The sequence below is a fragment of the Callorhinus ursinus genome, unplaced genomic scaffold (assembly GCF_003265705.2).
Source record: "Callorhinus ursinus isolate GAN/ISIS: 27379988/994484 unplaced genomic scaffold, GSC_fseal_2.0 scaffold34, whole genome shotgun sequence".
Classification (NCBI taxonomy): domain Eukaryota; kingdom Metazoa; phylum Chordata; class Mammalia; order Carnivora; family Otariidae; genus Callorhinus; species Callorhinus ursinus.
Genome location: NW_027397096.1, coordinates 6,166,621 through 6,192,308, shown reverse-complemented (window position 1 = coordinate 6,192,308; position 25,688 = coordinate 6,166,621). Strand labels below are relative to the sequence as shown.

Here is a 25,688-nt window from a genome sequence, read left to right as displayed (position 1 = left end):
GCCTGGCTGGTTCAGTCGGTAGAGTGTGTGACTCCTGATCTCAGGGTGGTGAGTTCAAGCCCCACACTGGGTGTAGAGATCACTTAAAAATAAAATAAAAATCTTAAAAAAAACTGGTGCAGCCACTATGGAAAACAGTGTGGAGGTTCCTCAAAGAATTAAAAATGGAACTACTGTATGATTCAGCAATTCTACTTCTGGGTATTTATCTGAAGAAAATGAAAACACTAACTCAAAAAGATATACTCACCCCCATGTTCACTGCAGCATTATTTATAATAGCCAATATATGGAAACAACCTAAGTGTCCAAAAGATGAACTGATAAAGAAGATGTACACACACACACACACACACACACACGAACACTATGCAGCCATAAAAAAAGAATGAAATTGGGGGTGCCTGGGTGGCTCAGTTGGTTAAGTATCCGACTCTTGATCTCACCTCAGGTCGTGAGGTTGTGAGTTCAAGCCCTGTTTTGGGCTACATGCTGGGTGTGGAGCCTACTTAAAAAAAATTATTACAGTACAATCCCAATTAATAAAAGTAGAAGAAATGATAGAAGTAGAAAATGTGGCAAGTATAACTATTCTGGGCAAGATCAGTATTAGGCACTATCACAATGAGATACCACTTCACACTCACCAGAATGTTTACAATAAAAAACAGATAAGTGTTGGCAAGGATGTGTCGAAACTAGAACCCTCATATATTGCTGCTGAGGATGTAAAATGGTGCAGCCACTTTGGAAGACTACTTGGCAGATCCTCAAAATATTAACACAGAGTTACAGAAGGCCCAGCAATTCCACACCCAGGTATATACCCAAGGGAATGTGAAAACATATCCACTCACAAAAACTGTACACAAGCTCTCTCTTTTTCGCCGCCATCCTGCTCTGCGTGGCTGGCTGCTTCTCGCCATGTCTTCTCACAAGACTTTCAGAATCAAGCGATTCCTGGCCAAGAAACAAAAGCAGAATCGTCCCATTCCCCAGTGGATTCGGATGAAAACTGGTAATAAGATCAGGTACAACTCCAAAAGGAGGCACTGGAGAAGAACCAAGCTGGGTCTGTAAGGCGTCACACGTCATGAGATGACACACCTAATTGGCATACATATTTAATTAAGCTGCGTGAAGATCATGTGTTCTGTCATTTTGTAAACATCCTTCCTACCTGGCCATAGACTTGTCTTATCATGGAAATGATTTTTCTCTCTTGACTATGCCTCTGCACCAGTAGGTTGGTTCAGTAATAAATGTGAGACCTCTCGGCTCTACTACTGTTGTGTTTCTGATTTGCAAAGTACTGAATTCCCCACCTGTCAGATCATGCACAGCACTGTCAGAACTTCCTGCAGTGATAGAAATGTCCCTTGACAAGCAAGTATGTAAAGTGTGGCTAGGGGGTGCCTGGGTGGCTCAGTGCCTTAGGCCCAGGTCATGATCTTAGGGTCCTGAGATGGGGCTCCCCACTGAGCAGGGTATCTGCTTGCCCCTCCCCTGGCTCGAGCTCTCTCTTCTCAAATAAATAAAATCTTAAAAAAAAAAAAAACTGTACACAAATGTTCATAGGAGCATGACTCATACTAGTCAAAAAGTGAAGGGCACCTGGCTGGCTCAGCTGGAGCACACAATTCCTGATTTCGGGATCATGAGTTCAAGCCCCACCGTTGGACGTAGAGTTTACTTAAAAATAAAAATTAAAAATTGTTTTAAAAAAAGTAAAAGCAGGGGTGCCTGGGTGGCTCAGTTGTTAAGCGTCTGCCTTCGGCTCAGGTCATGATCCCAGGGTCCTGGGATCGAGCCCCGCATCGGGCTTCCTGCTCCATGGGAAGCCTGCTTCTCCCTCTGCCACTCCCCCTGCTTGTGTTCCTGCTCTCGCTCTCTCTCTCTCTGTCAAATAAATAAATAAAATCTTTAAAAAAAAAAAGTAAAAGCAATCTAAGTGTTCCAACTGAGAACAAAACCAAAATGTGGTATGTCCATACAATGGAATATTATTCAGCCAAAAAAGGAGAATGAAGTGGTGATATATGTCGCAGTGTAGACGGACCTTGAAAACGTTATTGTACGTGAAAGAACCACTCACAAAAGACTACATATTGTATGACTCCTCTTATTTGAAATGCCCAGAACAGGCAGACCCTATTATTATTTTTGTAACTTGTAAAATGTTTCAAACTATTTTGAAATAAAAAGTTAAAAATATATATAGTCAAGGAGCTCAAGGAGATCACCCAGAGACAGAATAGGTAGGGTAAGAAAACCCAGGACAGAACCTTGGAGAACACTAACACTTGAGAGGTTCGGCAGAGGTCCCACAGCCAGCCAGAGACTAAAAAAGAAAGTAGTCAGCAAGATAGGAAAGTCAGCTCTTTGCGCCACCTGCCAAGGCAATAGGGGGCTAAGGGACATTTTGTTGGGCCCAATACTCAAGACAACTTAGTCAAGGCATTTCTCAGATACACACAGGGGAAAAAAATTGGCTGCCACCCAGGCCTCCCCAGCTCTCCCAGGGGCAACGGTTGAGCTCTGCTCAAGCATAGGAGGAGCAGAGCCTTGCCACCCAGCAGTGCTTGCTGTGGGGACTATTCTCTTGGGGAAGGACGAAGGTGAAAAAACCAGGGGCAGAGCTCAATTGAATGTACACAATGATCCCAAACTTAATTTTATAGGGAGGGGAAGACAGAACCAGAAAAGTCAAGTAATGCACAACAAACGTGGCAAAGTTGAGATTCAAACTCAGGCCTTACCTCTTAAGTCCACGCTTTTATACTCTTGCACCTGCAACCCAGTGAATTCCCAATACCACGAAGAGATCACTTAGTTTCTAGAGCTGCTCGTCAGTGTCTCTGCAAGAACAGCAGTGACTGAGTATCGCTGCTTCTCAGGAAAGGGTTGCATAAGTCAAGAAAATTAAGTTAGACACAGGAGATGGACAGGTATTCCCTTGGGTACTCTAAGAGCAGGCAGGTGCTCGGCAAGTGGGGCAAAGATCTGAAACTTGGTGCGCGGCCAGCAAGGCAGAGCCCAGCAGGACAGAGGCGGTCAGCTACTTCAGGTTCAGTTCTTCAGTGCCAGAGGAAAGGGCAATCTGCAGACACCTGCCTAATACATCCCTCCCCTGCTTAAACCCTTTAATGGAGCCTCCAGAGACGGTAGAAGAGATGGTCTCTGGACAAAACACAGGTGAGGGCTGGGGAGCCATGCTGCGAAGACAGGGGTGAAGTGGACAGATGTATCCTAAACAGCAAGACTCAGATCCTGGACACTGGCAGCCTGGCCTCGACCCTCCAAAGACCTAAAGGATAAGGAGCTGTGAGGGCAGGGTTTTAGAAGGAGCATCTGCAAAGCATCCAACAGAGCAAGTGAGGTGCATTGTTAGAACAGAAAGATCTCTTTGGGGTGTAGTCAAATGGGAGAGTGCAAATTTGGAGGCAAACAAGGTCTGGGTCAGGTCTGCAGGGCCTTGTCAACCACTTTGCGATTTGAATGTTATCATGAATAGAAAAGAAAGACCTAAGTCTGCTAACCTTTTTAACAGACCCATAATTTAATTACTCTGTAATTTTAACCACTGTTAACTTAGTTTTCCAAGCACATTGTAACCTCTTTGAAGGCAAAGACTGTGTGTTGAACTACTTTGCCCCAAATGTCCAGGGAGCAGTTCTGACTTCAGCATGCACTGGAATCCCGGGGCGGGGGGGGAAGGGGGGGTGGTTGTGAGCACCCATTTCGCTGGACGCCAACTTCCAAGTTTCTGAGTCAGCTGGTCTGGGGTGGGGCCTGAAAACTATTCCTTACAAGTTCCCGAGCACTGTGACCACACTTGGAGAATCTGTGGGCCGGGGGGAGTAAGAGATGAGAGGGAAGCGGTAAAAAGAGTAACTGGATGTGTTACACTCAGCCGCTTCAGGTCTAGACGGTACCCAGAAGTGGCTGGGGTGCATGCAGGAGGCTGGACTCACAGAAATCCCACAGAGGCAAATCAGAGAAGCAGACATCAAAGGAGTTAAGTCAGTGACAAAATGTTCTTCTTAGGCACTTCCCCCTCTGGTAAAGCCTCTGTTCCAAGGTACTTTTCTACTTATAAATAAAAAGAGAAAGCATTTTAAAAAAAAAATTAACAATTTAAGAACAATTAAACAAAAATCAGAAACAGCGTTTTTAAAAGAGTAGTTACAGCCCTACTTCCCTCAGTAATCTATCCCTGAAATAAAACCTGCACTCCTCTAAATAGATACCATCAATTACCTGGTGACAGCTACCAGAAGTGAAGGCAATATGCCTCAGAGGAACTGAAAGTCTTCCAGAAAACTTGCTTTGCCCACTTTAACCCTTCTTAGTAATAGAAATGTCAAAATGCCATTGGTTTTTTCTTTCTTCTTAGGCCTGGCTTTTAAAACGGAACATACTGCAAATTTACCAAAAGTAAAAAGTCAAGTCAAGTTGTCAAGGGCTGGGTCCTATAGTGGAAGGAGCACTGAGCTGGGAGTCAGGACCTGGGTTCCAGTCCTAGCTCAGGCACAGACTAATAGTGCGGCTCTGAATAAGTCACTTCTAACTCTTTGTGCTGTTTATTCTATAAAAGTATGGTGTTGGACAGATGATATCTTGGTCTATTTTAGCTCTGATAATTTGACTTTAATATCTAAAGAAATAAGAAGCATTATCACACTGTCATGCACACAAGGGGGCCGATCACCCAGAAAACCAGAGGTCATACTAAACACTCTTGTCGGATTCTTTTTTTTCTCCTACTAAAGATTTTATTTGAGAGAGAGAGAGCATGAACATACAAGCGGGGTGGGGTGGGGGGGGACAGAGGGAGAGGGAGAAGCAGACTCCCCTCTGAGCAATGAGCCCAACACAGGTGATCCCAGGACCCCGGGATCATGACCGGAGCTGAAGGCCGACACTTAACCAACTGAGCCACCCAGGCGTCGCTCTTGTAGGATTCTTTTACTTTCCAGGTGTGCAATTACACAATTGCACAAATGGAAAACAAACATGGATAAAGTACCAAAAGAATAGCTCCAGGGAATTGCTCCTAGGAAGTGAAACTGATATTCTCTTTAGCTGTTTAGGCCACACTGCCCTCCAAGGTGAGCCTCAGCCCCGCCGGAGCACTACGTTCTGGTGAATAATACCATCGGCAAAAGTGAAACAAGTGAAACACCTCCCACAGATCCAATCTTATTTTCCCGGCAAATAAATCAGGACTACAATACCTTCAAGTTCTTTCTAATATCAGACCTTTTCAAATTCCAAAACAATCAGGTAAAAAAAATTTTTTTTAACTACTAGTAAAAGCTGCTATGCATTTATTACTATACTTTAATCAGTTATACCAGGCATTGGTCAGATCTGGCCCACAGCCTGTTTTTATACAGCCCTTGGACTAAGATAGGTTCTATGTTTTTAAGTGGTTAAAATATTTAAAAATATTTATTTTGTGACAAATGAAAATGATACGAAATTCAAATTTCCATGCCTATAAACAAAGTTTTATTAGAATGTAGTCACGGTGGGGAGCCTGGGTGGCTTAGTCGTTAAGCGTCTGCCTTCGGCTCAGGTCATGATCCCAGGGTCCTGGGACTGAACCCCACATTAGGCTCCCTGCTCTGCGGGAAGCCTGCTTCTCCCTCACTGTCTCTCTGTCCAATAAATAAATAAAATCTTTAAAAACACAAAATAGAATGCAGTCATGGTGGGGCGCCTGGGTGGCTCAGTCGGTTAAGTGTCTGACTCTTGGTTTCAGCTCAGGTCATGATCTCAAGGTCATGAGATCAAGCCCTGCATCTGGCTCCTAGTTGCTCTTGGGGAATCTGCTTGAGATTCTCCTCTCTCCCTCTGCCCCTCCCCCACGCACATGTGTGCTCACTCTCTAAATTTTTTCTTTCTTTTTTTTAAAAGGATGCAGTCATGTGGGGCACGTGGGTGGCTCAGTTGGTTAAGCATCTGCCTTTGGCTCGGGTCATGATCCCAGAGTCCTGGGATTGAGCTCCACGTCGGGCTCCATGCTCAGCAGGGAGTCTACTTCTCCGTCTCTCTCTGCCCCTACCCCTGCTCATGCTCCCCCTCTCTAGAATAAATGAAATCTTTTAAAAATAAATAATAAAGGGATGCAGTCATGCCCATTTGTTTTGTCTGTGGCTGCTCTTCTGTTATGACAGGGTGGAGAGCAGCAAAAATTTCAAACATATTACTATCTAGCCCTTTACAGAAAAAGTTTGTGACCCATAAGTTATTCTACCCCATGTACACCCACATGATTCTAATAAAAACTTCCAAGGTTTGTCTGATTATAAAAGATTTAAATATAAACCACGAATAGGAAAATCCTAAAAGAGGAAAAAGTGATCATGTGGAATTTGATTTTTCCAATGTATATGTCTAAAGATAATACTGGCAATGCCTCCTTGTGGGTATACATCCGACATACAGCTTTCAAACCCAGAACAAATGGAAAGCCCTCAAGTTCACTGTCTGACTTCTGCAACAGTCTATGCTAAAGGAGAAGATAAAATCTACAGAGCAAAACACTACCCCTAGAAAATACATCCAGAAACCAGAAAGGTACTAGGAAGTTAGGAAGTGTTTCCTAATGACATCAAAATCTTGCTTTCTGGTAAAGGTGTCCATACTTTGAGCCAAAAAAATTGGGGGAAAAAGGTTTTGAATAGTTGGCGTGTGCCACGGGCATTTTTGAATTTGGGATGCACTAAAGAGATGTCAAATTCGTCACTCTGATCCTCCTCACAGGTCAGAGACAGAAGTGGAAACAGAGCTGAGGTTCAAACAGGTTAACAGACATTCATTCTCACAGATGGACTTTTGATAAACAGAGTTAAAAAGACAAGAATTACTTGCAAGTGTAGAGGTTTTAACAAGTGGGGCTGTGAAATCTGGAGACTGGGGTTTTTGGAACAGCCAGGCTACCTGCGTGGAGCACTCTCATGCCATAAACATTAAATAAATTTAGCATCTTGACGTCCTACTTTCCAAAAAGTACCTAGTCCCAAATCAGCTTCCTAAAAACACATGGACTATTAAAATTTAAAGGACAATGCCAAATAAATGTGTTAATGACAACTTGGTCACATACTCATTTTTAAGATTTGTACATATATTTTATTTTTTTAAAGATTTTATTTATTTATTTGATAGAGGGCAAGAGCAAGAGCAGAAACACAAGCAAGGGGAGTGGGAGAGGGAGAAGCAGGCTTCCCGCAGAGCAGGGAGCCCGATGAGGGGTTCAATCCCAGGACCCTGGGATCATGACCTGAGCCGAAGGCAACTGCTTAACCGACTGAGCCACCCAGGCGCCCCAGTTTGTATATATACTTTAAAGACACTTTTATGTTGATTTTTACTAGTACAACTCAGACAAAAGGGGCACCAAAGCTAACACCAGTTGAATTCTCAGGGCCTATTTAGGAAAGATTTATACTCTACGAAGAGTTTGAGCACTTACCTCTGTTCTCCCTTTGCTATTCATTATTCAGTTGCCTTCCCTTCAGGTCAGAAAAATTCTCATTTCATTCAGGACTGGCTCATCAGTATGTCTCCTCCTTGGTACTTTCTCCTGATGTACAGATATGCATAGATACCCACAGCCCTCCTACCTCTTCTTTCACGGGTCATTTCAGAATGGTTATGTGCCCCCCAAACTCCTAACACCCACTGCGCACTCCACTGTAGCATTTATAAGCTCCAGCAACGTGGGACATTACTCATTTTGTCGTCAAATGTAAAAGAGAGAGGCATGAATGGCAAGAAGCAACAGAGCCCTGATGTGCTAAGTAAGGTTAAGTTACTACATTATGCCATAGGACCACAAACCTTCGAAGTGGTGTTTCTTCACATGACTGCCTCACTATTCATTAAAATATTGTAGCAAGCCGGGGCACCTGGGTGGCTCAGTTGGTTAAGCGTCCGATTCTTGATTTTGGCTCAGGCGTGAGTTCGAGCCCTGCTTTGGGCTCTGTGCTCAGCAGGGAGTCTGCTTGAGATTCTCTCTCTCTGTCCCTCTGGCCCCCCAATAAATAAATAAATCTTTAAAAATATATATATTGTAGCAAGCAGCCTCAGAACCATCCATTTAAGAGAGAATGCAATTGGTGCAAAGTGAAAAATTTTCTTTCCAATCCTCAAGTCCCTACTTTCTTCATTTCCCCTTAAGTGCTCTTATAGCTTGCATCTTCTGAGAGTAAACTGTAAAAGCCAGAAGTCTATTACTTTATTTATTCACATATTTCCCCACATTAACTGGTCCCTAAAGTGAATGTGAAATGAAGAAAATATCTGCATGACTCGGTCGGTTACAGAGGAGAAACCAGGGAGCATTCCCCCTGCAAACCTGCCCCGCCTGCACTCACTGACAGTCCAGGAAGGCTGCTAGCCTTAGCAGGGGGACGGGGTCAAGAGCAGGTGAGACAGGGCGGCTGCCGGCCTTCCTGCCAATCGGACACTTGCGCTTCAAATGAAAAGATTAAGAGAGAAAAGTCTACATATATTAATGTCACTTTCCACATCTTGGCAAACTACCTTCCTTCCTCAGTTTCTCACAAACACATCAACCTATAAGGTGTATCCATTTGGGTCTCAACAGGGAAGAACTTGGAAGGCAAGAATGGACTGTCATTGGAAGCTGTGTAACTGACACATCTAAGTAGGAGACTCCGAGAAAATGAAAATGAGCAGTCGCCAGATTTTTGCTTAATTTTCCTTCCTTAAATTTAGAATGGAAATGGGAAGTGGGGGGACAGGCAAGTACGCAGCTAAACACGGCACAGGTTATTTTACAAGTGTAGAGCTCGTAAGGTATGCTGTTTCCAGCTGCTCAGGGAGTGTGGTCTTTAGACGTCCATCAGAACAGCAAAAAGGAAAAAAAATCCATGTTAGAGGAGCAGGTAAACACGTACGTCACAGCAGAAACCACATGAAGCTAGGTATATGCGAGAGAAAACAACTGGCCTCCTCGAAGAATAGATTTGCCCACAACTTTAAAATAGACTTCCTCTTCTATATACAAATCATACTTGTCCTCTTTCCTAATGAGTATTATCTGCTTGAACAAAAAATAATTTTCAAGGTAAGAAAGATAGAAACCAGAGGACTCCATTCACACCTGTACAGAAATATTTACTTCGTAAGACAAAAAACTCAAGAGCATGGTCCACAGCAGTTATTTATTTAAATACTCGAAAAGGTTGATGATGGAAAAAAAGTAGGTTTATCATGAGAGCTTATGTTCATTAGATTTATTTTACCATTTAAACAAGTGCTGCCTCCGGGTTATCCTAGCCAGACAGAGAACACTTTGACACGTGCAGCCACTCTAAGACGTTATAACAGACACGGCCGTTATCAAATGATGTACACTGGGGGAGGAAGTTCAGTAGTAGTAACGGTGACTGTTTATTTAAACTAAAAACATTGATAATATACAAATCTTTTTTCTCATTTGATTGAAAGGGCTATAAAATTCCACATACAGACAAAGGAAGCAACATAATCATATAGGTAATGCCCCAGCTAACTGCCTTTAACTCACTCCTTCCTTCAAGAAGCACTTCACTCAGCTATGCAACTTTCTACACGGCACGACAGCTTTGAGGCTGGCCTGCCAACGAGTGACTGAAAGAGAGGTGTGAGCCGACTGGGACGCATCTGTTTTTAAAAATGGAGAGAAAATGGCAAATTGTGCCTGGTGTTCTTTAAAGAACCCAAAGGATCGTTCTGAGTAAAATGTGAAATAAATAAGTGATCCATGAGTAAATACAATCTCTGAGCTGACTTAGATCTAGGAGAGTGGGCCAACCAAACACTAACAATACCATGTAGAAACATCTAGAAACATCATTTCTAGAATTTAGTTTGGGAGACCATATCTTGCCTGAATATGTACATTATTTACAAAATATTCCCTTTTGGCCTCTGAAATTTAGCCATTTTAGTTTGGCTGTTAAGCTCTTTCTTTCCATATGCTAGCCAATACTGCAGTTATAACTATCATTAAAATACTCTTATGCATGAATTACAAATATTAATAAAGTAACTCTGCATGTATAAATATCTCAATATTTCTAGCAGAATTTAAAGCATACATAAATACATAAAAGTATTTGTTTTTGGTAGGGCCAGTATTTTTTTTTTAATCATCGCTGTTTCAACAATGCTTTGTACATAGCAAAACCCAAAACTGCAAAAACAGTAGCACCAAAACTTGCTCGAAGCCAAAACGTGGAGCTCTTGAGGTCAGCTTGTGTCACGTGCCTGTAGTCAGAAAATATAATTAATGTTCAAAACATGATTAGTATGAAAATACCAATTATATTAACAGTCTACTTTTAGGGAAGTATTAGCACACTTGTCAGGCTAATTGCATACAGTAATGCTTACCAAAAACATTTATCAATATAGCCACATGTACATCGCTTAGATAATCATTATCTTAAGACATAATGAAGACATTAATAAAGACGAATGTCTTTACAATTAGCTACTACTTGGGAGTAATCAACATCTAAAATTTTAGACATTTTCTTCACATGGGAAATGGAGAATGTAGACAAATCAACCTACTACTTTTTAATCCCACCACGGTCCTTCAAAATGAGAGGTAGAACCAAGATCTCAAAATTTTGAGAGTCCATTTCATGGAACTTAATATGTGATCTCCTGTGCCCCGGAATCAAAAGCTATCATGTAAGCAGTTAAGTGACAAGTGACCATACTTTTCTAAGAGCAATGCTCAAAATCAACTTTGGAAACACTGAGCCCCATAAAAATTTACCAAAAAAATCCCAAAGGGCATGGGGAAGATTTACCAGTTCACATTAATTGGGTTACTGCTGGTTAAAGAAAGAAAATTAAAAAAAAAAAAAACCCAAAAAAACCAACCCTGATATTAGTCAGACAGGCAGTGACAATGGCATGAACTAAAGGACATCATGTAACATGATGGACTGAAAGGTAAATGACATAAAAGAAGCCATATTATGCATGACAAGAAAAGGGACAGCCTGTACCACAAACTGAGTTTGTGAGCATGCTCAGTTAATGACACTGCTAAGCACCCTCAAGAGTCTCAAGTATGACAGCTTACCAGAAAGAGGATAACGCTTGAAAGCAAAAGCTGGAATATTTTATTCAAGTGTCACTGGAGTTTTAGTTAAATGAGCACAATTGAGGAGATGTAGAAAACTTACAGAATTAGAGCTCAGACTGTCTAGGTCAGGTTATTTTACAACTAAGAAACAAACAGATTTGAAGCAAAAGTCAGACATCGTTAAAAGACCAGGACACTGACATATGCAAAAGAGTTAAGAGCCAAGAATATCAACTGTACAAAACGACTTTGCCTCAGTAATAGAGTGACGATCGGATTAGTTATCACAAAATGCAATCTGCCCCTCCTAGAAACAAGTCTATAATACAAGCCAGGGTGTTCCATGCTTATCACCATGGCAAAACAACACCCAGCACTCCAATTTCTTATCCTCCCCAGTTCCTTAAAAAAAAAAAAAAAGAAAGAAAGAAAAAGAAAAAAAAAATCACTCCTGACATATTATTTTACAAAAGCAAAGTGATAACACAGGTTCATTCCACCTTGTGAGTTGGTTCCTCCAACAGGCAATGTTTTATTGATCGATTGATTTCAAGTTAGGGAAGAAAATTCATAGGTTTCAGTTTTTCCAGTTGGAAAAACCCCAACAAGGCCAACCCACTGGTTGTGGGAAATGTTACCTGGCTTCAAGACAAAGTGGACCATGGGATGACTCCATGAAGACAGAATCTTCTACAGAGCTGACGGCGTGCACCTGGTGAGTAATCCTGCCTTCGTCCTTGGCTAACATCATGGCACCCCACTCAGCTACCCGGGCTCTTAACCTTTTATACACATGCACACAGTTTGCAGTTCACAGCAGAGCTCACAAAAGAAGGGGACTGAAAATAACATCTCTCAATTAAACATCCCACACAGAAATTGAGTTGCCACCCTAATATGATGCATCTCGTGCTTTCTATATTTAAAATAAATGTATTCTGTAACAAATTGCCAAACTTCCAAAAAAAAAAAAAATCTATGGGTACTTTTTAAAAACACTCACATACCAGACAAGAAAACCTAAGGCTGTTATAGACATTCTCTATATATCCCTGCGAGGCTGGTCCTGGTAGGTCTGAAACACTAAGAGAAGCCCTGGAATCCAGTCCCTGAACAGCACCTGTCCGTAGGTGGTGATCATGGGTATTCATTCAAAATGAGGCTAACAACTATTCATCACAAAATGTACTGATGCTTCTGACTGCAGACTACCAACAACTGCAGACATACATCTGCAAAAAATTGAGTCCAACACCCCAAACTCAGGGACTATCAGAGACCTACAATGAGAGTTTCACAGTGTGTAACTCCAAATCAACAGAGATGCATAGAATTTAAAGTGAGAACACAGGCTAAAAGGGCAGTAAAGCTTCTGCTTTGGCTTTGGTCTCGCTCTGATTTTTATGCACCTTCACTGATGGAGGATTTTTAAAAGATTCTTTTTTTTACATTTATTTTTTAATTTGTGGAAGAAAAGGACTAAGATTAAAGCTAGCTGTCATCACATTAAAGTCAGTCAAAATGACTTCTCATAAATATTTTTCAAGTCTGGAATCTGTTTCACACAGCTCCCTTTGTTGTATTTTAAGCAAGAATTACCATTCATGAAATAACTTATTCTGACTTTATTGCTTAGTTTACTTTTGCATTTCAAGATAGTAATCACTGTTTTCCACAAGCTATAGTATAGCCTTCCATAGGCAGAACAGCAATTCATATTTACATATGAGAAACAATACAGATACATGGTGAAGACATAGCCAGTTTAAAACTTAAGGCAACTATTAACTTGTAATGACTCCATCAACCTTAGAGTGGTTATTTAAGACACCTATAGACCTGGGAAGCTACTTAGAGACCTATTTTATGCCGTTAGCATGTGCATTTAAAAGCTGCACTAACCAGGATCTCTCTGTATGAGAACGCATTTATAATGGATGGCACACCTGTCACTGCTTAGCTGACTGACAGCACCTGAACAGAGAACAGTGTGACGATCTTAATTGTGTTCCATACATATTGAGAAGTGAGCCATGTTTGTCATTTCAGGTCTCAAGCTGAAGCAGAGTAATAGTTTCATAAAGCTGCTTCCTAGTTCATTTCAAAACTCAAGCAAAAATAATTCTTCCACAATTCAAAAGTATAAGTTTTTCAAAATGACTCACATAAAATATCATTTTAGAATAAATTATCTTATGGCATACTTTTCTCTTTTTAGTTTATTTTTTTACTGTCAAAAAGGTAATATATGCTCATTATAAGATACAAAGAAAATAAAAGTAGGAAGAAAAAAAATGACCTAGAGTCCCATCACCTAAGGCAACTAATTAATACTTAGGGTATCTCCTTTTAGACTTTTCCTACATGTTTCTTACATAGCTGCAAACACAGTGTGTATACTTTATAAATTTTATATCCTTTTAAAAATTTACTATTATGTAGGACTTTTTCACAAATTACAGAAACATCATTTTAAACAGCTTTATTATATCTGATTCCCCTATGGGTGGCTGTCTCCATTTACTGGTGACTATAACTAAAGGGATGAATATCCTTCTACATAAGATTTTTCTCTGTATTTAGTATAGTTTCCTTAAGAGACTTCCCAAAAATGAATGTTACAAGGTCAAAAATCTGTGTGCATGTGTGTGTATAAAGATTCTTTTTAAAAAACCTACTGAGGGGCGCCCAGTGGCTCAGTTGTTAAGCATCTGCTTTCGGCTCAGGTCATGGTCCCAGGGTCCTGGGATGGAGCCCCGCATCAGGCTCCATGCTCAGCAGGGAGCCTGCTTCTCCCTCTGCCTCTCCCCCTGCTTGTCTCACTAGCCCTCTCTCTGACAAATAAAATCTTAAAAATAAAAATAAAATCTATTGATATAACAGAATCACATTTTCCTTCTCTATATACAATAATTTAGGTCAGAAGTATCTCTTTTTAGAACATAAGAAATAATGATTAATGCTGGAATATAATCCTTAATTAATCATCTGAAATTTGTCAGAGCTTCTAAGTTCTGAGATGGAAAATTCTTCCATATTGGATGCTGGCTTTCTGCTTAGAAGTGCTGAGGGCTCATATGTCAATCAGATGACAAGCGCTTTTGTTTGTTTGTTTGTATTTTTAAAGTAGGCTCCGCGCCTAATGCGGGGCTTGAACTCACAACCTGGCGATCAAGAGTTGCATGCTCTACTGACCGAGCTGGCCATGCACCCCTACGCTGCTACTTAGTAAGGCAGAGAGAAGGGGAGGTTTCAAACTTCAGGCAATAAAGGCTTAAATTAAGAAATGTCTGTGTAAACAAGGCATATAACAGAGTGACCACAGTTCCTATGTACCTTTGCACAGAATGCCTTAAAGAAGGCATACAAGATACTTTTGATTCACTCTGCAATTTATGACATATATAAGAACATGAGTTAAAATCTTTATTGGTTCAATGTATTTGACCAATAATAAAAGGAATGGTATCAGTTACAATATTTAGAAACAAAATACTCAAATTCTAAAGGGCTCAATGGAATTAAACCATTCTGGCTATTCCCATATAGGGCATTTTTAATATTGTTTTTTATAATGTGTCCCAGGACTTTATATCTGGGGTATATAGACTATATTGCAGAGACCTAAAAGTCTGCAAAAATTAGAATTGAAGGAAGGGGGAGAATCCAGAAAGGTCCAGATGTCAGTTGCAGGCTCTCATGAGGAGGAAAGAAAAGTTCAGTGGAGCGAAATCAAGAGCAGCACTGAGACTGCGGGAAGAGCAGTCCCACCAGGCACGTTTACCACTCGTCCCATGCAACTTTGCAGAAATAGATGTGAATTTCCTAGATTGCATTCTTTTCATCTCACTACCCGATCCTTTCCAAACCCAAAGCAGAGGTGCACAGATGCAGGAATATGAATGTTCTAATTTTATAATTCTATCCACATATGTATTTCAAGTAGGAATTTTTAAGTTAATACTTCGCAACCGCCTACCTAACTGTAACACATGGAACCTAGTTACTAGGGCTCATAGACAGTACATACAGCTTTTTCCTAGTTGCAATTACATAGCTCAAGTTGAAAACTGTACTGAGGTCACCAAAATTGTAGTTAAGCGTTCTGTTTTTAAATATTTCACTTGCTTTTTAAAGCCTTCTGGGCCTCCCTTTTTTTTTTTTTTTTAAGATTTTATTTATTTGAGGGAGAAAGATTGAGCTCAAGCAGGGGGATTGGCAGAGGCAGAGGCAGAAGCAGACTCCCCGCTGAGCAGGGAGCCCAACACGGGGCTCGATCCCAGGACCCTGGGATCATGACCTGAGCTGAAGGCAGACGCTTAACTGACTGAGCCACCCAGGTGCCCCTGGGCCTCCCTGCTTTTATTCCTCCCATTGTTTTCTTGGTGTTTTGTTTTTGCCCGGTGAAGTATCTTTTACATTCATTTCTAATAATAATGCCATTACTCTTAATAATAATTTTAATAATGACAATTCTTCTAATTGAACTAGTAGGCATGAAATCTTTTAATAAGGTATTTCTCAAGATAGGTCAAGAAGTCAAAATATTGTATTCGAAAAAGATGAACTGCAGCACAAATCGTTAAGAAAGCTGTTAACTGAGGATGCCTAAATAGTAACATACTTTGGAAAAGGACCTAAGTGTGCATCAATGTCAAGAAATGCTTCACCAAGCATTAGAAGAACCAAAATTTATAGATGATCGTAGAGACATGGGAAACACATAATATCTATATGTTACCTACTGATACTTAAAGATCAGAACAGGCAAACTCCACCTTGTGGCATCCTTTAATATTCTAACCAACGGCAAAAAATTTAAAACGCATAAGCAAGCAGCAGCTTACTTAATGAGAATCTATTAACATAGCTCTTGTATAATTTTAAACATGACTATGTAACCTAATTAAAAGAAAAGCCTTGTAAGGACCTTGATACAAGGGAACATAGAAGTTTCATATGAAACTAAAACACAGGACAGACTTTGATGGATACAGTAGTTTACTATAACTTAATATCCTAAGAACTCTTACATTCCCTGAAGACTCTCTAGAACATTAAGATTTCTAGGTACCTATCCTCTTCATAAGGCAATCCTATGAAAAGGCAGTTCATTCACTGTGACAATAGTAAAATCCTTTCTTCAAAAAAGGGGCTCCTATTAAGGAACAAGTTAGGTGATTATTAAAGCAATATGGGCAAATAACATTAATAAATGGCTTAAAATAAATGCCACATACACCCAATTTTAAAAATGCATTAAAAAAATTGGGCAAAAAATTCAATGGGTAGAATGACTGTCCATCATACCTTTGGGTCACTGTAAATACTCACTGTGAACTATGCACTTGGTTGCTAAAGTAAAATGCTGCTACTGAACTTAAGAAGTAACATGAACAAATAATTTATATGGCTGATGCAAATAATGGGATGAAAGAAATCCTAAAACCAAAATATGTATTAAGGAAAATCACACCAAAATAATAAATTATAAAATAAGCAATTTTGATTAAATTATAGATTAGGAGAAGTGGGAGGATTACACACAGAAATTAGCTGGGATAGGGACTGAGAGGAGTTAAAAAATGACTAAGTGACACAGACATACAAATTAAAATGAACACCTAAAGGAAAGGACAAACTAAAGTCCACAGCACACTACGGTACGGTAAAATCGTCATGCAAAGTAGGAGTCTTCTGAAGTCAGAAGAATAAATACTTGATAACTAAAACCCTGGGTAGTTCAAACCAACAATCCAGCTCACTCCTACATAATCATTTTAACACTTTCAGATCAAAAAGGTAATTTAAAATATAATCAGAAGGTATATTCTCCCAGTGCCATAATTTACACTATTTGAAATAGTGTAATAGCATTGCCAAAGATTAAAATCATCTGACCAGATATTAATCATCTTCCAAATGTATTTAAATTCAAATAATTCCAGTTATTCATAAACTGTTCTAAAGAAAAACAAACCTGTTCAGATCACTAGGGTGAGACCATAATTACTAGAGAACAAAGTTACATGTCAGATACATAGTTTAACACTTTTCTCACATCTTGAAATAAATATATATTCAATTACATTAAAAAGAAAAAATTATTACTACTCTCTACTTAAAATATGTAATGTCAGCAAATAAGCTCAAAAAAAGGGGGGACAATATTTACTGGTCAAAGACAGACAGCTAGGGAAAAAACGGATAATCTCAGAAATGAATCGGTGGGAACTGCCTAAATATAAATTATTAGGCTTAAATCCTCTCATGATCAGGTTATAGCACTTCCTTTTGTAGCCTGAGGAACTAAGGTTACTGAAAACATAACCAAAGTTTAAGGGGAAAAAAAATTTTTTTTAAAGATTTTATTTATTTATTTGACAGCGAGAGAGAGAGAGATAGTGACAGCAGGAACACAAGCAGGGGGAGTGGGAGGGGGAGAAGCAGGCTTCCCGCTGAGCAGGGAGCCCGATGCGGGGCTCGATCCCAGGACCCTGGGATCATGACCTGAGCCGCAGGCAGACGCCCAACGACTGAGCCACCCAGGTGCCCCTAAGGAAAAATTTTTTAATAACATAGTATTTAGAAAGGCACTTAAAGGCAGGTCCTTATCTTCTTCATCTTCATATTCTACCCCGGCTCACAACAGGATCCTATCTAAAGCAGGTACTTAGGTATTCGAGTGAATCAATCACAGAGGCAGAGGGAGGTAAAGGGAGAATGTGGCCTCAAACGTGTACTATCTCTGGAAGTGATTGATTTCAACAACCAACATGTTAACAAGCACACTAAAACAAGACATTAAATTTGAGATCAACATGTATGTACCAATACCCATCTATTAATTTCTTTGCAGACACTGAATGAAACTTTTTGCTTAAATAAAAACTTTAAAACTACTCTTTTATACTTCTAAATCAAACACGAGATGTGGCAGATTTCTAAAACCAGAGACTTAAGTCTTAGTGTTGAGTGAGACTCCTCCCTACTGAATTACAGTGAAAAATTCCTAAGTGACTTTTACCCAATTAAGCAATCCTTTTTCTGCTTTATAACGTTAAGATTTATCTAGCATGGGGAACCAATAGTGACCAACCACCAAAGGCTGCCACAACCTGAGGGATAGTAGAGAAAGGAGGCAACCTTAACACCCCTGACTTTTTCAGATTCTTCATGTAAAAGGGAGTAGAACTTGGTTGGTGGGAAGGGGAAAGAGACAGTTTCATTCCTTGGGTGTATGTTTTTCTTTTTCTTTTCTTTCTTTCTTCCTTTTCTTCTTTTTTATTCTTTTGCCTGCAATTTCACAATTCTAGGTCATATCTGAAGACTGAGGTTGCAAGCTGGTGGTCTGTAAACATGTTTTGTCCTGATCAGTACTTTTAAAGATTTAAATTTACTTGCCATTATTTGAATAGCAGGAAATTTCACATAAAAATCCTGATGTCTAGTGTCTCATAGAATCAGAAGACCTGGCAACAGCCGGCCTGGACAACAACAAATGGCCAGAGCTAAGTCGTGGCTGCCTCTTTTAGACAGGGCCTGGCACAGTCCCTATGTCTCTCACTTCTCATACTTGGCCACCTTCGTGCATTGACATTACCCATCCAGATCCTGTAGGTACCTAAGTTCTGGGGCTCCACCCCCATCTCCCTTGTCTACATCCTTCTGTAAACTAGGGAAAACTTCAATACAGAACTCCTAAATTTCCACTGTACTTCTATAAAATTTTGACATACTACAAGGAATCAGGAAGGAGTTCTTTGAAAGGTACACTGGTTTCCCTCCTTATCTTTTTCATTCATTCCATTCTTGATTACTAGATGTTGGGGATGTATGCTGACATTACCATTAAATTAGTTCTAGTTTATAAATTGATATGACAAGATATGGTGATTTGTCTTCAAAGATCATTGTACAGAGTACTTTACCATGAGCAAGCTCTTCCATTAATACACACCCAACCTTTTCCATTTGGAAGCTGACTAAACCGACCTAAGAATAAAATTGTCACTAAAGATGCAGACAATGAATCAATCTGCAAATATGGACACTCAAGATCTTATAGGATAAGTAAAATAGATGGTTTTTGATTAGCAATTATTAGGAGCCAAGGTGGGTTCACCGAGAATAAGACACCAAATAGATGTCACTTCCTATTTAGATAAAATTACTACATTGGTGGATCAGAGGAATGTGTTAGAAATTACATACTGATTTCAAAAAAGCCCTCTGTGAAATCTCTTGTAAGATAATAAGATAAAATATGGACTGGATAATAAAATATTTTTAATTTATAGAATAATCTTTCTCCAAGAATTTTAAACCTGTGTCATTGGGAAAAGGGATCTCCAAGGGAATACTTCAGGGCTTGCTGGCTTTGGCTCCCTCTCTCTCTCCAGTCTCTTGGTATTCAACATTATTTTTATCAATAACTTGAACGATAAAGAAGACATATCTACCAAGTTTGCAAATGACACAATGCCAAGAGAGATATATAATGGGACAAATGACAGAAATAATATTTGAAATGACTGAGCTAGAACAAATGGATCAAAAAGAAGAATATGACATTTAATAGAGATACATATGTATCTGTGTTTAGATTCAAAGAGTCAAGTACACAATTAGAGAGGAGGGGATGCTGCCTTAATAGCACCTCATATGAAAAAAAAATCTGATTTCAACGAACCCCAAGATTTATATGTACCAACAGTGGGGTGGGGCTGCTAATGTTACTTCATGCAGCAGACAGGTGCTGTCCTGACTGTGGAACAGGACTTGTCCCATCACACCTGGAGCACTGCTCTCCATTCTCAGTGGCACCTCTTTTAAGAGGAACTCTGAAAACCCAAAGGGCTTTCAGACGAGGACAACCAGGACTGATGAGGTCACTAAACCATCTAATTTAAGAAGAGGCTGAAAGAAATGGGGATGTTCTACCTGGAGAAGAGAAAATTAGGGGAGACATGATGGCCGTCTTCAAATGTCTGAAGGATTGCTAGGTTGAAGAGGGAGTAGAATAGTCGTATGTTGTTCTAAAGGGCAGAACTAAAACTAAAGGAGAGAAAGTTATAGGGAAATCATTTTAGTTAAAAAAGAAAAATAAAGAGCAAAGGCAAAAAGCAAAAACCCTCTCCAAGGAGGAAAGCCATCAGCAGATAAACAGTACTCTCCACAGGAAGGCTTTCAGGAAGGCGTTCTGATGGGAGGTTAGGCCAGATGAGTTCTGGAATCTCTTCTGACTCTACCATTTCCAACACCGGAGCTCCTGCATGTTGTTTGGTTTGAACTAGCCTTGCATTTTCTCAGACAGTTGTCATGAGAGAATCTGTGTTACTACTTTCTAAGATGCCATTCAGAGGACAGAGGCAGAACTTTACCACCAAATTGGTGTGGCAGTCCCTTCAAAGCAGTCACCTGAGACGGCTGCATTCTTATTCCAGAGCTGCTAGTGCTCAAAATGTCATCAAAACTCTTTTTAGAATGCCTTGAAAATCAGTTTCTGACCCACACTAAATACAGTCTCACTGTTTCATAGCTACATCTACTACTTTTGCTGGTGGACACAAACTATCCCACAGCTAGAGCCTAGCCTCCAGTGAGAGGCCAGCAGTAAGACAAAGAAGGGACCCATTTCTAACCAAAATCTGTTGAGCTTGATCAGCTCCCAATGACAGCTGAATGTCAATTTCAAAGCACTCATTCATGTTTAGATACAAAAGTTTACAGTAGATACAAATTAATAGTACACAGGCTCTTCAATGCTCACAGAATGTAAATCTGAGCAATGGAAGCATGACCAGAATAAGAATATAACCTTCCAAGTTCTTTGCTTTGAGGGGATGTAAATATCCTGTTTGTTTGTTTTTCTTCCCTTTCTAAAAAGCATATGACTTTCTAAACATACTTCATGTTTTGGGCTCAATTATAAAGACCTCAAAAACTAGTACTACAGACCTTTTGTTCTTGCCCATATTCCTTTGAATCCTCAAAGTTGGCTATCGTTCTCATTTCCAGAAGCCATGCTCTTTCAAATAAACATTCCAGGTACTTAAAATACAGAGATTTTTCAAACCCAAGATACTGTTCGCATGAGTATGGTTTTAATTAAGTTACATTAGTTGAACGTAAGTGAGTACAGTTTCACATTTGGGATCAATGTGTCTTTTCGTTACTATGAAAGTCCTAATCTATTTCTACAGCTCTCAGCCAAAAGATTTTAATCTCCCTACACATATCATCCTGTCATATAAACGATACTTTAACGATACTTTCCTTCATGAAAAAAGAAATCCAAAATCTTATTTTATAGTCCCCTAAAAACATCATCACCACGGTGAGAATTTTAGTGGAAGTTAGTTGGGCATCGGTTGGCTTGTGGTCTTTGTAGTGAGTATCTGTATCATAAATAGTTATCCACTTTTTTTTCTTTTGTATTTTAACAGAATGCCTGGTACCCAGTAAATAAAGTTAAGAACCTGTTAAGAACTGCAGTGAAGATTTTGTTCTTTACAGATTGCAGCAAGTCTGAGTTGAGGAAGTTCTGACAGATGCAAAATGTACACCTGTTGCAGGTGCACATACAGCGTAACCGGGCATGGCTGCGAAAACACACAGAAGGACAGGAGTTGAGTTCTTACTTACAAATACGGCACAAGTTAGGGTGTGCCAACTTAAAAAAAAAAAAAGATTTAGGCATAAGCAACACTAAGGAAAAGGACAGTGTGGGGCATGCTAAAGTTGTGCAGAATTCCACATTTACCAAAAATACAATAAACAGCAATAGCTCCCTCCTCCCTCCCTAGAGAAAACCTAAGGAAAATTAGCTAACACTCTTGGTTTTTTTGGAGGGGGGATGGAATTACTATCACAAGCGTTTTAGTGGAACAAGTATGCACAGCAATAGATGGCACCCTCATGTAAACTAATAAAAAGAAAAACGAAGTAAGCCACAGCACCCGCCAAAAGGACAAAGTTTGCCAGCATTGAAATAACCATTCCCTCCTCCTCCCCCAGTGTACACACATGCCTGAAAACCAGGAAGGAGAAGAGTGACAAATACACAAAAGGGTCAAAAGACGAGTATATTCAACCCTGAGGAGATATGAACAACATCGTCTTTAATTCATCAAGCACCCTGGCTCCCAAAGGAAATCAAAGTGCTTCATAAATTTCCACTTGAACAAAATAGAGGGTTGATTTCATCTGCTACGAAAACACAGCAGCTAAGTGTGATAGCATGAAACTCTGGGTAAGAATATAAAAAATCAACAGTGGGTCCAATTGATATTAGATATGAAATTTAGGGAGGCTTTCTGACTCCTTTCTGGTTGAGTGGAGTTGTACTAGTTGCCACAGGCACATGGGGCAATCTATTTCACCTCCGTCCTAACAACCAGAGCAGGGGGTCTCCAGTGACTGCCCAGTGGCCGGAGCCGCGCAGACACACAAAGCCATCGCAGCACCCTGAGGAGGCCCTGGCGCAGAACCCACCCAGAAGAGCGCCACCTGACGGATCAATACCGGCACTTCCTGTAACACCTGAACTTTATTTTTTTTAAAAGGCTTCTCAGTCAAAGGACTGGCCCAGTCTGACTTGGCTTAGCTTGTGAGATCTGATGAGACCACACTGCGCCGTGGCATGGTTGTGGCGATTAGCAGCATCCCAATAATGCCTAATTCCCAACATGAAGAGAAACGAGAATTAATTTTTAAACTGTCATAGACTCAAGACATTCCTCTTTAAAACCTGACTTGTGATGAGGAACATATCAATGCTACTAAGTCGCTACCAGCTGTCATACTGGAATCCATCTGTTATTTTATCAGTTCAGTCTGACTCTCCAACACACACAGGCTCCGCCCCACAAAGAGGAGAGATGCAAAGTATGCTTAGCAACAGGGAGATGCTTCGTGAGAAGTAGTTTGGGATTAACCATATAAGCAAGTGTCCCTGTATGTACATTTATCATATACACACACACACACACACACACACACACACACACACACACAAATTGCAGTAAAACGTTTTGAAGATGCAGATCTGAAAACACACTCACAGTTATCTACAAGATTAAAACAGTGCATTTACATAGTAAAAACTAAAAAAGGAAAAAGAAAAAAAACACCACTGTAATATACAGTTAGGCAGTAAGCCTGACCAAGCAGTGCGTTTCTGGATAATTACTAAGTTAATTACGGCAAGAAAGGAGATCTGGTCATCTATAAGAAAATGTCAACAAAATCCCACAGAAGCCATAAAGAAAAAGTAACTTACAAAGCAGTTTTTAGAAAGACCCAGATTTTTCTCAAATTCTCTATTCTATCAGTGTTGCCCATGTCTCGGGAGAGTCTGTCTCTGTAATGATCCTCTCTGTAGATAACATACACGAGAGTTTTAAAGCAAAGGTAAAACATAAATAAGGTTCTGTTTATCTTATACTAACAGGAATGACTTGTCTTCCAATACAAATAGAATTAAAGGGCTTGCTGCCTTTTTTTAAAAAGTATTAGTTAACAGGATAGCAGTAAAGTTAACTCTGATTTGAAGAATCTGCGCAAATTAACACCTTTCTGAAAGACTTCAGTTTGAAGCCATGTTTATTACTCTATTTTATACCGTAGTTTTCATAAGAAGAAAAATAATTTAGAGACTAAATTAATAATAAATAGATTAAGCTAAAGTCCTGAGAAACGCACTGCCTGAAAAACTATCTTGTTACAAAACAGAATTTTACACACACAGTACTTGAGGAGAATGCCAGTAAGAACCATGCAATTCTAAGGCAGTTAGTAAGCTATGAAAATGTCCAGTTATGTGCTTATGCATATCCATGTACAGATATACAATAAATGTACATAAAATTCATGGTTCGTAACACTTAATGTAAAACATTTATGTAGCAGGAATTCCAATTACAACTACTTTTTACAGCACTTAAAAAAGACATTATATTCTCGAACATACCTATAATTTAAACATAAATTCATAAAATATTTTAGAATCCTCCACATACTCAAGGTCAATGAGTCAAGAGAAAAATATTAAAATGAACTTTTTGTTCATATGGAGATGTCTTAAAAGCATAAAGTAACATGATGCCAACCCCATTTGACTGCAGTAAGACTACTTTTTAAATGCTGGGTCGGGGGTTGAGTTTCACTGTACTATCCTATTAAGATAGTTACAGTCTGCTTAAAAATATACAAATCCTGTCAGAAGCACTCTTTGTGTAATTTTATTATGGCACCCAAACCAAACTCGCATTTACTCAAATTTGTTCCTTCTCATTACAAAGTCTCTTTCTGTTGCTGAACAACTTCTATGTGACAAAGGTTCCACCCTCGTGGCTCATCACGGCATGCGACGTTATTATGAACCATGCAACATGAAAATGACAGCAGAGCAAGTACTTACGGGTACATGGCCATCGTTGTCAGTTTAACAAAGATATCTTTACTGGGTGCTTCAGCAGTATTGCAAGTGAAGGCTTGTGGTGGAGGCATTTTGTGTTTCCTGCAGAAATCAGCAGGTGAAATACTATAGTCTTGTTTAACTTCATGCAGGTCTGACTTTGCAGCTATGATTAAGCAAGGTATTCTGCTGTCCATGAAGTGTTGCTATGGAATAAAAACTAAAATCAAAATCTGATGACAAGTTAAAAAATTACTACATTTAATTAAATGTGTACTAAAAATTATCTCTGGCTAGGCAAAGCATAGCCTCAAAGAGAAAGTAAACTAAGAGGCAGTGACTGGCTGTGGACCAGGGCAGTCTCATGAGACCAGGGCCAATTTTCTAATGCTGGCAACCATACGAACCTATAACAACTCTTCAGATTCACTACCATTTGAAAAAAATCACTATTTTTTATTAAAAAGATACCACATTTTGAAATAAAAAGAAATCCATCTAAATTCCTCTATCCTAGAGCACATTATTTTCATTTTTAAAACTTCTGCTTCACAATTCTATTATTTTGTTCACTCTTTTCACTTTTCATGTCATTTGTCCTTAAGCACGTGCATCTGTACATGTTTCTATAGCTGCAGTCATGCTGGACATAGCCATTTAAAAATATAATACTTAATCTTCCATGTTTTCAGAATTCAAAAACCATTATTTTTAATGGCTTCTTAATATTCCACTGTACTATTTTGTCTTTTTATTTTATTTTTTTTAATTTTTAAAAGATTTTATTTATTTTATTCATTTGACAGCGAGAGACACAGCGAGAGAGGGAACACAGCAGGGGGAGTGGGAGAGGGAGAAGCAGGCTTCCCGCGGGAGCAGGGAGCCCGATGTGGGGCTCGATCCCAGGACCCCGGGATCATGACCTGAGCCGAAGGCAGATGCTTAATGACTAAGCCACTCAGGCGCCCCCTATTTTGTCCTAATTTAGTAAACCATCCTCCTATTGTTAGGCATCTGGATTATTTCTAGTTTTTTTATTAAAAACAATGCTAGAATAAATTCCTTTGTACATACAGTTTTTAACTCTTATTGCATTTTGGTGATAATCTCAAAGTGAGGACTTCTCAAGCCTCTGGTTTTTCTCCT

The 25,688-nt window shown here is 39.6% G+C and overlaps 2 protein-coding genes across 8 annotated transcripts in view; one reads left to right on the top strand and one right to left on the bottom strand.

The window, feature by feature from the left end:
* Positions 1 to 878: 878 nt before the first annotated feature.
* On the top strand, positions 879 to 1,551 carry LOC141370405 (large ribosomal subunit protein eL39). The gene has a single exon (XM_073879396.1). It carries the CDS (start codon positions 925 to 927, stop codon positions 1,078 to 1,080), a length of 156 nt encoding a protein of 51 aa, XP_073735497.1. The 5' UTR covers positions 879 to 924; the 3' UTR covers positions 1,081 to 1,551.
* A 7,630-nt stretch (positions 1,552 to 9,181) lies between these two features.
* Positions 9,182 to 25,688, bottom strand: part of RHOT1 (ras homolog family member T1) — a 59,435-nt gene continuing 42,928 nt past the window's right edge. For 2 of the 7 annotated variants that reach the window (XM_073879413.1, XM_073879411.1), the window contains exons 18-22: positions 24,546 to 24,748; positions 23,406 to 23,501; positions 21,604 to 21,726; positions 11,761 to 11,904; positions 9,182 to 10,287 (exon numbers count right to left, since the gene is read on the bottom strand). In XM_073879413.1, the coding sequence (XP_073735514.1) occupies positions 10,170 to 10,287; positions 11,761 to 11,904; positions 21,604 to 21,726; positions 23,406 to 23,501; positions 24,546 to 24,748 (684 nt within the window). In that variant the 3' untranslated portion in view covers positions 9,182 to 10,169. The remainder of the gene's footprint in view (positions 10,288 to 11,760; positions 11,905 to 21,603; positions 21,727 to 23,405; positions 23,502 to 24,545; positions 24,749 to 25,688) is intronic. The other 5 variants (XM_025851214.2, XM_073879412.1, XM_025851216.2 and 2 more) reach the window with 5 other exon arrangements.

Excerpts from the sequence above, each read along its gene's own strand:
- LOC141370405 (XM_073879396.1), top strand. The coding sequence starts at position 925 with ATGTCTTCTCACAAGACTTTCAGAATCAAGCGATTCCTGGCCAAGAAA.